The sequence below is a fragment of the Zootoca vivipara genome, chromosome 12, assembly GCF_963506605.1.
Source record: "Zootoca vivipara chromosome 12, rZooViv1.1, whole genome shotgun sequence".
NCBI classification, from domain to species: Eukaryota; Metazoa; Chordata; class Lepidosauria; order Squamata; family Lacertidae; genus Zootoca; species Zootoca vivipara.
In genome coordinates, this window is record NC_083287.1 from 55363285 (window position 1) to 55376930 (window position 13646).

The window sequence follows — 13646 nt, forward strand, 5'->3', positions numbered from 1 at the left end:
CTTCCTTTAGGATTCTGTGAATCCTTCGAATCCCTTCCGCCCTTCCATGGTGTCCATTATCCATCTTTTCCCAGTTGCTTCTCTTACTTTCTCTATTTTAAAAAAAACTAATCCATTTTAACCACAATTTTTAGTACGTTGCAAGCATTACTCAAATCCTGTCAAAGTTTCTAGTTCTTTATAGTGTTGTCTTAAAATTTTTGAATTTTCCCCATTCCTTCTTAAAGTTCTTCTCTTCCTGCTTTCTGTGTTGGATTTTTTCAACCTTCAAATTCCCAAAGTGAGGGGTGCTGAAAAGTTGCCACATGACTTCACAGGGAATTCACAGAGAACTATAGAATCGTAGCATTGAAAGGGGCCCCTTGGGTCATCTGGTCCAACCCTCTGCAATGCATGAATCTTTTGCCCTACATAGGACTTGAGCCTGTGAACTTGAGCTTAAGGGTCTCGTGCTACCAACCGAGCTCTTCAAAAGGCATTTTGGTTAACGCCATTTTGTTTTGCTTTGTAAGGAAAATGTGTGAAATTGCATGGAGATCATTAAAAATGATCACCAACTACGTGTGGCTTCCAATTGGCTGCAGGAAACTCCTGCAGCCAACCGGAAGCCCCGTTGGACGTCCGGCTTCCAAAAATAGTTTGCAAACCGGAACACTCACTTCCGGGTTTGCGGCGTTCAGGAGCCAAAACGTTTGGGAACTAAGCTGTTCGAAAACCAAGGTATGGCCATATTAATATTATGTTGATTATTGTTATTATTCAGCATTACCTGACATTGTCAGAAGGTAAAATTAAAATCCTTTGGTTTTCCAAACACAGTTTATGTGGAGTGTTCTAGTCCTATACAGTGGTGCCTCGCTTAACGAATGCCCTGCTTAACGAAATTTCCACTTAACGAAAGGATTTTTCGAGCAGAGGTTGCCTCACTAGACGAATTCGTTTTACGAAAAATTCGTCTAGCGAATCACAGTTTCCCATAGGAATGCATTGAAATTCAATTAATGCGTTCCTATGGACAAAGAATTTTTTTAAAAAAATTCTATGCATTCCTATGGGATTCGCTAGACGAATTTTTCGATATAAGAAAAGACCCGTGGAACGAATTAAATTTGTCTAGCGAGGCACCACTGTACAGTCATACCTTATGTTGTGTCCGCTTCAGGACGCGTATTTTCATCTTGTGAATGCGGCAACCCCGGAAGTGTTTACTTCCGGGATTCGCCGCATGCGCAGAAGCGTTCTGCATGCTTCGCGCATGTGCAGAAATGCTTTATCGCGCATGTGCAGAAGCGTTCTTTCGTGCATGCGCAGAAGCGCCGCTCTGGTTGTGGACTTTTCAGGGTATGAACGGCCCCCCGGAACGGATCGTGCCTTCCATTGCGTGCTTATGCGTTCTCTCTCTCTCTCTCCCTCCCTCCCCCCGCGTTGCCTTCCTTGGCATCTTTATCATCACTGGAAACTTTCTCTTCTTCCAGGACGGCACCGTCATTGTACACACCGTCCGCCGAGGCCAGTTCATGCAGTCGCTCCGGCCGCCCTGCGAGAGCTCCCTGCCAGTGACCGTCTCCAACCTCACCATGGGGCACGAGGGGCAGGTCGTGGTGCAGACGACCGTGGAAGGAAGAGCCTCTCTAAAGGTGGGCTGCGGGAAGCCTTGCTTGGGGTGGGGGGTTAGCAGGCAAGTCACCTTGGCGGATGAGAGAGACAAGTCCCGAGCGATTCTTAAACGGGTCTCTTTCTGCAGCGCAGGGACCTTTGCGGAAGCAAACGGGGAGCTTGTAGAATCAGGACAGAAGGAGCCTACTGAGCCAAAATCTCATTCGGTTTCGGTTCTTATTCATTTCGTATTTATTCAGAGCATTTGTCCAGCCAAGAAAAATCCCAGAGCAGTACGGTCAAAACTAGATGGTCCCTACCCGCAGGCTTACACTCTTAAAAAGCCATGTCACACAAGGAAAGAGCATCAGGGAGGGAAGAGGAAAAGGGTTTTCCTCGCTGCTGCCAGGCATGAGTTCAGGCAAAGACGAAGTGGAGCCACTGGCAGAAGCGGCGCAGGACGCGTGGGTGTTTGTCGAGAGACCCATTTTGGAGCAGGGCCCTGCCTGGGCCTAACATCTTGCAATGCCACGAAGCAGAGCGGCCAACTTTGCACACATGCCGAAGACCTCTGCTGATGCGCTTTGCAAGGCATTGGCGGGGTGGCTTAAGGTTTCCGTTTGAAGGAGCGGCTGCTGCGAGAGCATCCTTGGCTAACCTCCGCCTCTCGTTTCTTGAAGGACAAGTTTGCCCTGCACCTGTACTCTGTCAACGGCAAGCATCTGGTCTCCATCCCTCTGGACGAGCAGGTCGCCGCCATGTGCGTCACGGAGGAGTTTGTCGTGCTGGGGACCATCCAGTGCTCCTTGCAGATCAGGCACCTTCAGAGGTAAAGGTTCATCCCCTCACCCCTTGATGCTCAGCTGAATTGCCCTCACTTGGAACTCTAAGCAGTCCACATTAAGAGCCTCTGAATCTTCACATTCGACAAGGGATCTGTTGGACTACAACTCCCATCATGCCCGACTATCGACCGCGCTGGCTGGGGCTCATGGGGGTTGGAGTCCGGCAGCCCATCGGATCAGGCCAGTGGCCCATCTAGCCTAGCATCCTGTTCTGCAATAGCTAACCGGATGCCTGTTGCAGGAGCCCCTGAGACCTGAGATCGGCTGTGGCCCTCTCCCCACTTAGGTTTCCCAGCAACAGGCACTATGAAATCATAGAATTGTAAGGGTTGGAAGGGACCCTCAAGGGTCCTCTAGTCCAACCCCCTGCAATGCAGGAATCTGGACTAAAGCATCCATGACAGATGGCCAGCCATCCTCTGTTTAAAAACCTCCAAGGAAGGAGAGTCCACCACCTCCCGAGGGAGACCGTTCCAATGCTCTTCCTGTCAGAAAAGCTCTTCCTGATGTTTAGTCGGAATCTCCTTTCTTGCAACTTGAAGCCATGGGTTCGAGTCCTACCCTCCGGAGGAGCAGAAAACAAGTTTGTTCCATCTTCCGTGTGACAGCCCTTGAGATACTTGAAGGTGGCTGTCATATCTCCTCTAAGTCTCCTCTTTTCCAGGCTAAACATCCCCAGCTCCTTCAACCGTTCCTCATCAGGCTCGGTTTCCAAACCCTTGAAAAAAATTCTAACTTACGGTCGTACTGCACTAAGACTTCCCCACGCCTGTTCCTGCCTTTATTATGCTCCTCATTATATTAGATTTTAAGTGCCTCGGCACCTAACGCAGTCGCCCCCCCTCCTCTCCTTTCAGCCTCCAAGCTGCCGTCGCTCCCTTGGCAATGAAGGTCCCCATCCACAGCGTCTCGGTGACGAAGGAGAAGAGTCACATCCTCGTGGGCTTGGAGGATGGGAAGCTGATTGTGGTCGGAGCAGGGCAGCCTCTGGAGGTGAGTGAATGTCAGCTGTTCTTCAGCTCCACTCTTCCTAGTGTTATAAGAAAAAAAAACTGCTCCTTTTCCCTTATGGGGCACCCAAGAGCCCGTATAGAATCCTTAAATGGGTTCCCTATCGGTAGGAGACTTATATGCAGAATTCATCATGCGAAAGGCTGGACTAGATGAATCCCAAACCGGAATTAAGATTGCCGGAAGAAATATCAACAACCTCAGATATGCAGATGACACAACCTTGATGGCAGAAAGCGAGGAGGAATTAAAGAACCTTTTAATGAGGGTGAAAGAGGAGAGCGCAAAATATGGTCTGAAGCTCAACATCAGAAAAACCAAGATCATGGCCACTGGTCCCATCACCTCCTGGCAAATAGAAGGGGAAGAAATGGAGGCAGTGAGAGATTTTACCTTCTTGGGCTCCTTGATCACTGCAGATGGTGACAGCAGTCACGAAATTAAAAGACGCCTGCTTCTTGGGAGAAAAGCAATGACAAACCTAGACAGCATCTTAAAAAGCAGAGACATCACCTTGCCGACAAAGGTCCGTATAGTTAAAGCTATGGTTTTCCCAGTAGTGATGTATGGAAGTGAGAGTTGGACCATAAAGAAGGCTGATCGCTGAAGAATTGATGCTTTTGAATTATGGTGCTGGAGGAGACTCTTGAGAGTCCCATGGACTGCAAGAAGATCAAACCTATCCATTCTTAAGGAAATCAGCCCTGAGTGCTCCCTGGAAGGACAGATCCTGAAGCTGAGGCTCCAATACTTTGGCCACCTCATGAGAAGAGAAGAATCCTTGGAAAAGACCCTGATGTTGGGAAAGATTGAGGGCACTAGGAGAAGGGGACGTCAGAGGACAAGATGGTTGGACAGTGTTCTCGAAGCTACCAACATGAGTTTGACCAAACTGCGGGAGGCAGTGGAAGACAGGAGTGCCTGGCGTGCTATGGTCAATGGGGTCACGAAGAGTCGGACACGACTAAACGACTAAACAACAACAACAACATCGGTAGGAGAAAATAACAGAGGCCAACCAGAGAATATTGAGAAGCAAAGCGGCTAGTAAGCCTGATCTTTATTCAACTGTTGCAACAGGGTCCCCGCTCACCACACGCAGGAGGGAGGAGGAACCCAGAACAATGGCGCGCAAGCCCCTATATAGACTTTTGAAATTGCCCACCCTGTAGCCTATGGGTAGGCAAACTAAGGCCCGGGGGCCGGATCCGGCCCAGTCGCCTTCTCAATCCGGCCCGCGCACGGTCCGGGAATCAGCGTGTTTGTACATGACCAGAATGTGTCCTTGTATTTAAAATGCATCTCTGGGTTATTTGTGGGGCCTGCCTGGTGTTTTTACATGAGTAGAATGTGTGCTTTTATTTAAAATGCATCTCTGGGTTATTTGTAGGGCATAGGAATTCATTCATTTTTTTTTTTCAAAATATAGTCTGGGCCCCCACAAGGTCTGAGAGACAGTGGACCGGTCCCCTGCTGAAAAAGTTTGCTGACCCTTGGCCGACCACCATCATACATACATCACAGAAGGAGGTCTAAAGCAGAAATCTTGCCTCCCGGGATACCTGATAATGGTCACTGATTGCATTACCTGGGCAGCCTGGACATTCTTTAGTGATGGTTAATACTTTAGTTCCTGAATCCAGGTCACAGGCTCACCCTATTCATATACAAATATGCCCTTAAGACAGGATTTGTAAGCAAAAAAGCCGGGGGGGGGTGGCTTTCCTATTTCCTTCCTCAGTGCAGAGAAATATTTGAGGTCAATTTGGGAGAGTCAAAATGGCTTCAGGATTGCTCTCCTGTGCTATTTCAGACATGTGGTTTATATACCTATGTACGTGTTTGCCTTGTACATTTACGAACATTTAATTTATATTTGAGACCTTCAAATTCTGATAGCACAAGTAACAATAATAAACTAACTCCCCACCTCCCTCTGCTTCCCGGTCTGCCTTCTGCCTGCAGGTGAAGTCGGGGCAGTTCCACAGGCGGCTGTGGCGTTCGACACGGCGCATCTCCCAGGTGTCGTCCGGAGAGACAGAATACAACCCCGCAGAGTCCAAGTAAGCAGTTTGGGTCGGCTTCAACCTGTAGCCTCGCAGCCACGGCGGGACACGGGATCTGCCCAGCCTCGCCCGCTTTGGGGCGTCTTCCGCTGCCCGGAGGCCTCTCTGTATTGTCCCCGGAGCGTCGCATCCTGCAGAGTTCCCCTGCGTGGAAGAAGGAGGAGGGAAACAAACTTCCTCGGGGACCCACCTGCAAGTCGGAGGTCTCTAACACACCTGGAGCAGCCTTCCGAGGGCGGAGCGCACAGAACAATTGCGGGGAAGGGGCTTCCTAGAGCCCATCCAGCTGCTCCTCATTCCCTCAACCGAGACTCGATTCCTGTGGCGCTTGAAGGGGCAGTTGCGTGACGCAGTTGTCACACCGGGAAAGAGACAGAGGACTGGAATGGGGGGGGGGAGTACCTTATCCGCCTCCTCCCGATCCTTGGCGGTTTTGGGGTGGGGGACAGAAACGCAATAGACGCACCAGCCTCAAGACTGCGGCCTGGTCTTTCTCCGATGGCCTTAAAAGGACCTGTTTTCGTTGCACTACGTCAATAAACTTGCACCGATCATTTGGCAATGGGGAGAAGGGAGGGAGGAGGTGTTCACACTGTCCTCTAGGCAAATAGCTCTGGCAGAGCAGCAAACCCGCAAAGCATTAAGCCAGGCGTCCTCGGCACAGATCCAGGCACATCCCACGCCCCGACTCCCTAAACCAGGCACCCCCAAACTGCGGCCCTCCAAATGTTCGGGGACTACAACTCCCATCATCCCTAGCTAACAGGACCGGTGATCGGGGATGATGGGAATTGTAGTCCCAAAACATCTGGAGGGCCGAGTTTGGGGTGTGCCTGCCCTAAACCTACCCTCTGGCTTGAAAAAGGGAAGGAGGAGGCGAGGGTAGCCCTCCCCAAAGACCCACTCGCTCTGGAAACTGGATGGCTTAGTACCGGCGACCCCCAAGTTGAGGGGGTCATATTGGTGGAATGGGGGGGGGGGAAGGAGTAGAGGAACAGAATGTCTGTAATCTTACTGCACACGGCTGGCTCAGGGCCCCGCAAGTGTCTTCACCAGCAATAAAACCCTGCCACTTGGCAACCTCTGTGTCTTCACCCCAACTTTTTGCCGAGCAAGCCTTAGTTTCCGGCGGCCTCTGCTAAGCATATTCAGGAGAGGACATCCATGAAGTCTTCTGTCCCACAGAGGTGGGCTTCCCAGCCTTCTAGCCCTCCTGCAGACCCACTGCTTCCAACCTCTTACTCTCCTCCCTTGGAACAAGCCCAGCGCTCCTCTTTTAAGGGGGGCCACGCTCCCTTTGCCGTCATCAGTCAAACCAGGCACCCCCAAACTCCGGCCCTCCAGATGTTTTGGCCTACAACTCCCACGATCCCTCGCTAACAGGACCAGTGGTCGGGGAAGATGGGAGTTGTGGTCCAAAACATCTGGAGGGCTGGAGTTTGGGGATGCCTGAGTCTAAACATTGAAAAGCCTTCGAAGGAGCTGGCTGAGGTCTGCTGGTGACTCTCACCTGCACCCTAAGCACCAAACCTGCTCGGCGTCAAAGGTTGGTTTTTATTTTTACAGCTACCTGTGATAGATCCTTTGCATCAACCCTCAAGAAAAACAAATTGTACAAGTTTGAAAGGTGTGCGGTTTGGACACCGTTCCCCGCCGTTTCTCAGCTGCAGCAAATTTTGAGAGCTTTGTGCTTTTTATTCTATTCACCAACCCCTAGATATCGGTCTGGGCTTCAGTTCCTTATCTTGGTGGACTGGGGCAGTGGATAGGAGGAGAAAGCAGGTTTTGGTGAGTTAGCAAAAGATCCGGTTTAACTCTGACATCGGCGACTTGCCTCTCAGCAGCGTCACGCGAGCATAAAAAGCCGGTCCGGTTGGCACCAGGTATTTTGGCTTGCAGCTCCCATCAGGCCCCCCAGCCAGGCCTGTAGGCCCAAAACATTTGGAGGGCACCAGGCTGGTGGAAACTGATGTCACCAGCAGCAAGTTCCTCTTTTGGGTCCAGCTTTTTTTAAAAAAACCAACAGGACTTTGGCCGGGCGAGAACCATGGGATATTAACCCGCGTGCTGCAAATTTTGCATTCCCAGTGGACGCAAAGGGAAGGGTAGATCCTCGGTTCTATTAGAAGGTTCTCAGTGGGAAAACAAGCCGATCTTTCTTTTTGCGCCCATAAGCAACTGTGTTGTGCTTTTTGCATGTTTCTTCCCTTCCCGCTGGCTATTACGACAGGCATAGCTGCCAAGTCTCCTGTATTCCCCGGGAAACCCCCGTTTTTCCGGCTGTCCCCAGCCGAAAAAACGGATTTTTTTGTTTTTCCCCGGTTTATTCTGGCGCGGCGGCCATTTTGGAACTGGGTGGAGCATGCTCAGAAGCGACTTTTGATGCTGCTTTGCCCAGTTCCAAAATGGCTGCAGCGCTACTTCTGGTCTGCTACTTCCGGTCCAGTCCCTTATTTCTCAGGCCGGAACTTGGCAGGTATGACAACAGGGGCAGGGGGGGAACGGCTGTGGTTGGCTAAACTGGCAGCACCTTCTCCGCAGACTCCATTGTCTGTCGCCTTCCTACCAGCGCTGTGGGGAAAGGAGAAGGATGGCAGAATGGGGGCGCCATTGGGGTTCCTTCCAGCAGGGTGAATATTCCAGGTGAGGAATAGGAGCGCCTTGCAGAATTCTCCACCTACGACCCGCCAACTTGCCTTGTCCCATCCGAGTTCCAGGCTCAACAGAGGAGCAGTTTGCATTTGTACAGCAGGCCAGCCTTCGGCAACTGGGCGGCTCCAAACGCCTCTGACTACAACTCCCATCAGGCCCTGCCAGCACCGAACCTCATGGGAGTTGTAGTCCGAAACATTTGGAGGGCACCTGGCGGCTGCGGTAGGCACTTGGCCGCCTTCATTCGTAAAGAGAAGACCTGAGCTCTGAAAGCAAAGGCCGCCTTCGATTCCTCCCGCCCACCTCCCCATCGATCTCTTCCAAAAATAATAATTCCTGGGTGAAGACCAAATTCCACAAAGTGCAATATCCGCTCACTCTCTTTTGGCAAAAAAAGACTACCCCAACCCCCACAATTGTTCTGTTTTCTGTGTACATATATATATACACACAGGTTTTGTATCTTTTATGAATAATGTTGATCCAAACTTTTCTATTTTTTTGTATTTAAAGCGTGGGGTGGGGTGGGGAGTTTATCTGTGAGTTTCTTAGATCCTGCTGGCTTGGAGAGAGCAAGACTCAAAACACCTCTGTTGTTTCTCCATGTGGATTTGCCCTTCGAATGAGAATTTAAGGAGCTCTCGTCACCTTCCCAAGGCGTAGCAAGCGTTTCCCCGGAGAGGTCCTCCTCGCTTCGACCTTGGAATCTCCTGGCTTTTGGGGGGGATAAAAAGGACCCGAGGATCTGTTTTATTTTTTGCCCGTGCGTGTCTTCGAAATTCTGTGTTTTAACACTTCCAAATGGGACACCAGGGCTCCCAGCTGGAACGGGTTCAGAACAGAGGTTGAATGAGGGCGGCTTTGAGGAACCTCTTCCTGTGGCTGCTGGATTGCGTCCCCAACCAAGTCACACTCAATGCAGAAGGGAAAAACAGCAAAATGGCAGCAGGGGGGGGGGGGAGAAACGCTGAGCTTTGTCTAGGTGGCTTTGTCTATTTCCCACCTGGGGATCTGTTTGCATAGCAGGATTGCTGGAAGAAGGATCCTGAACGGACCAGTTTTAGCTTGGGATCCCTGTAAGAGCAGCTCTTGCCATCAGCCGAGGGAGGGAGAAAACGGACCCCGTTTTCCAAGTGGCACTCTGTGCAGGCCCAAAAGCCTTATCGCCGCCGCCGCCCCTGTTCCCACCTTTGAACAGACTTCTCCAAGCTGGCGCCCTCCTGATGTTGCTAGACCGCAGCTCCCGCGGCTGATGGGTGTTGTAGTCCACTTGGGGGAAATCTGCTCCAGAACCTCCTGTCCATTTGTGCAGCTATGCAGACCTCCACCTGAAGGACTGCGGTGGCTGGTAAGCACAGCAGTTCCACATCTGGAGCACTTGGCAATATGCCTTACTATTCTTTAATGTCAGCGTGCAACTGGCCAGGTTTTTCCCCCCATCTTCAGTTTTTCCTTCCAGTGTGCAATTGGAGATGATTTACATGGGGAGGTCGGCGGGGGGCAGAGTTTCCAGCCCCTGGTCCGATTCCTAAAGCGCTTTTTCACAACTAATACGAAGGTTGCCCAGGTAAACGTAAAGGTAGATTCGCACCTGTTTTCACCGGTGAAACTTAATGGCACACAACAAAGCAGACAGGGATCGACTCCATCGGTGCTTTTGAGGTCTTCTTCTTGGAATTCTGTGCTATGGAAGTACCTAGAGGGACACACGAATTGTCCTTTTACTCTCTGTAGCGTGAGGGCAAAAGAAAAAGATGTTTCCAGTTGGGGAAGATGGTAGGGACAAGGACAAATCCACATTGGCTATCTACTCTCAGGAAAACGCAGCAAATCCAAGGATCTGTCCATAGTTGTTCTTTCCGAAAGGAAATAAAAGCACAATCTGAACTTCCGATTTTTTTATTTTTTAAAAAATATAAATATGCCTTAAACTTGAAAATGACTTCTTGCCTTCAGCTGTACTGGGCCTGCCCCAGAGACTTGACGGTATCCTGTTCACGTGACTTTGAATAAACTTTGAAAAGAAACAAGTGCAGCCTGTGAGTTCTTTTGGTCCAGCTCTCGCTGTTCCTTCCGAGTCCTGGCCGATTAAGGCAGCCATTGCCAACCTGGTGCCCTCTGAATGCTTTGGACGGCAACTCCCATCAGGCTCAACCAGCACAGCCTGATGGAAGTGGTAGTCCAAAAGATTTGGAGGGCGCCAGGTTGGCAAAGGCTGTATTTAAGGGCACCCTCTTCCTGGAGGGTCTCCTGCACAAGCTCCCATCGAAGCGAATCGTGCATTTCCACAGTTCCTTTGCCTTTCGGCCCATGTCACAATGTCCCATGTAAAAGCATTGGGGCTTTTACATGGGACATTGTAACATAGGCCGATAAAAAACTCAGAAGAGTTTCTGATCTCTGGTTTACAAGCCAAGACACACGAGGAAAGGGAGGTGGGGAGGGAGAAGGAAAAACACAAATAAGAGTACCAGTGCTTAAAGCTCTTATAATGACCAACTGGACTGGAAACAGTTGAGGGAGAGAGAAAAGGAGCTTGTTATCTCAGTGGACACAATGGAGTGCTCCTCCTAAAAGGCAGACCTTCTGAGCAGCCCGTTTTTCTGTTGCAAGAAGACGGCTGCTTGATGAAGCAATGAGAAGACTTCCCTGAGAAGGTGGGAGGGACGGAGGGTGTGTTGTTGCTGCTGCTAAATTTCCTATGCAGGGCCGGATTTAGGTTTGATGAGGCCCTCAGCTACTGAAGGTCATGGGGCCCTTTATATGTCCAGCTGTCCTTTATCAACAACAAATTGTCGCTGTTTTTTGTGTTGAATATATGGTAATTTATGGACCTCATAGGTATCTCAAGCCATTTGCACGTGTTGCCGTGCAACCATTCCATGCAGAATGTAGGCCAGGCATCCCCAAACTGCGGCCCTCCAGATGTTTTGGCCTACAACTCCCATGAGCCCCAGCTAACAGGACCAGTGGTCGGGGAAGATGGGGATTGTAGTCCAAAACATCTGGAGGGCCGAAGTTTGGGGATGCCTGATGTAGGCACCCTATATATGGAAAGGAGCAAACCAGGGATATTTTAGGGAGCAGGCTAGCAGGCGGGGCCCATGACTTACATCATAGGAGCCGACACAACACAAAACACTGTTGTTGCTGCACGTAGGTTTTATTTTGTTTTTTATCTTATATTTTGGAAACGTACACCCAGTTTTTCTCCTTGAAACTTTTTTTGGGCCCCCAAGAGAGTGGGGCCCTAAGCCAGGCATCCCCAACCTGCAGCCCTCCAGATGTTTTGGCCTACAACTCCCATGATCCCTAGCTAACAGGACCAGTGGTCAAGGAAGATGGGAATTGTAGTCCAAAACATCTAGAGGGCCGAAGTTTGGGGGTGCCTGCCCTAAGCTATAGCTTGTTTAGCGGCTTGTTTAGCTTATACGTAAATGCCGGCCATGTTCCTGTGCCATGAGGTTCCAGGGTGGGTTAATAATAATTTAAGAATAAGCTGTCTGCGTCCATATCAACCTGAAAACACCTGATTCCATCTGCTCTCAGATCATAAGAGCAGCCTGCCAGGATCAGGCCAATGTCAAATCCACTCCAGCATCCAACCATGGTGGGAAACATGCAAGTAGGATCTGATCCTGCCCCGATCCTGAGGTTTCCACCGACTGGTTTTCAGAAGAATTGCTGCTAATAATCTCCCTCCATGAATTTGTCCAATACTCTTTTGAAGCCAACCAGATTGGGGGCCCTCAGTGCCTCCTGTGGGAGGGAGTTCCACAGATTAATTAACTATCCGCTGCATGAAGGACGTGTGTCTTGCTAGTACCAGTTAGCCCTGCGGCATCCATTATTTCCCATCCAAGTACTATTTTGCTGCCTTTTAAATCCCCGCCTGCCTGTATCCTTTGGGGAGCTGCAGTTTCGGGAGAACTTTTCCCCGAGGTCCTGTCTTGACCAGGAACAACCCTGCGGCAGCTCTGAGCTCCTTAACACTTTCGGAGCAAGGAAATGTTTCCTGTGGCCTGTTTTTGCTGTTTGTGCAGAAACACGTGGCTATGGGTTCAGACATGCAACAGGCAGCGAGATGGCTTTGTGGGAATCGCGCGCGCAACTCTGCAAGCTTGGGCTTGGGGTGCGAAAAAGCTCTCCAGGTGAGCACCTGAGCACCTGCATCCTCATTCAAGGGTGGTCGGGCGTGAAATGCACTTCCCACCGTCTCAACCCATCTCGCAATTTCTCCTGAAATTGCAGACAGCTTAGGAAGCGCACCTCCTTGCATGCAGGCTGCATGCATGTGAAAAAAAAATCAGGTTGCAACTTTATGCATCAAATCTGCCTTTCAAGGTGACTCAGAGGCCTGTAGATTTTTGGAAAAATGGAAGTGGAAATGCAAAAAATTTTTAAAAAATTGACGGTTCTATGAGCCTATTAAACAGCAGCTGCATCTAGAGTTATGTCATTGGGTGCCATCTAATTTTGGAAGTTAAGCAGGATCAGGCCTGGATGGGAGACCACCTGGAAATGTCATGTATGGTGGGATTCTTGCTTTTGCTCCCATTGATTGTCACTTCGACTTTCCCATCTCAGAGTTCAGGAACCATCTCTTTTTTCCAAAACCCAAAGACTGTTCTGACACCTTAAAAGGGAGATTTGATGCAGATTTTTCACACGCATGAATTTCCCCTTGGGGTCGTGGCGTGTCACTGGCTGCAATTTCAGGGGAAATTGTGACACGGAAGAGAGAGCATTTCCCAGCCACTTCTGCATCAAATGTGCCTTTCAAGGCAAAAGCCCGTGGACTTTGATAAAGATGGGATTCCTCGGTCTGAGTTGCAAAAGGGGCAATGCAAAAAATGCCTACCGCACCCAGTATTCCCAGGCGGTCTCCCATCCAAGTACTAACCGGGCCTGACCCTGCTTAACTTCCGAGATCGGACGGGATCGGGTGCTTTCAGGGTAGTGTGGCTGTAGGCAGCAAATGAGCTTTCAATGGCCCTTTTCTAGTCCTGACTCCGCCTTTGCAAGAGTTTGCATCCCACCCAGCTCTTTTTCCCCGTGCTCCGGCTGCCTCCCAGTGCTGCCTGCCCGGGGAGAATTGCATCTCCTTTGTTTTCTCTCCCTCCAAATCTTTCTCTCCTTCCAAATCTTGCAGGCAGGAAAGGGCTGGGACCTGCAACCGGGGCTATGCAGCAGCGAATGCCTTTCCTCCGGAATTGCAACCGTGCAAGAGCTGCAAAAAAAAAACACCGCTATTTTATTTTATTATTTTGCGCTCCGCTCTGGCGTGGGTTGCAGTGGTCAGAGAAGTGGGACGAGCCTGTGCTCTCCTCGCTCCTGCCGGCAGGTGGCGCTGCCCTGCCATCCCTCAGAAAAAAACGGCGCGCGGACGAGACAGCTACCACAAGAGTAAGCGCCCGGCGACGCGGCCTGCTTGCGCACGCGCGTCCATTAAGCGCGCCCTGTCCGGAGCAGCTCT

The 13646-nt window shown here is 50.4% G+C and overlaps 1 protein-coding gene and 1 non-coding gene across 6 annotated transcripts in view; one reads left to right on the top strand and one right to left on the bottom strand.

Moving 5' to 3' along the window:
* The window catches only part of NBEAL2 (neurobeachin like 2), a 185580-nt gene extending 175380 nt beyond the window's left edge, over positions 1-10200 (top strand). For all 5 annotated transcript variants that reach the window (XM_060281001.1, XM_060281002.1, XM_060281005.1 and 2 more), the window contains 4 exons: positions 1476-1637; positions 2277-2425; positions 3299-3434; positions 5418-10200. In XM_060281001.1, coding sequence (XP_060136984.1) covers positions 1476-1637; positions 2277-2425; positions 3299-3434; positions 5418-5519 — 549 coding nt within the window. In that variant the 3' untranslated portion in view covers positions 5520-10200. The remainder of the gene's footprint in view (positions 1-1475; positions 1638-2276; positions 2426-3298; positions 3435-5417) is intronic.
* Positions 10201-13024: 2824 nt separating this feature from the next.
* LOC118092395 (5S ribosomal RNA) lies at positions 13025-13143 on the bottom strand. Its single transcript, XR_004693513.2, has one exon. It is a non-coding gene; the product is annotated as a 5S ribosomal RNA (ribosomal RNA).
* Between the last annotated feature and the right edge of the window lie 503 nt (positions 13144-13646).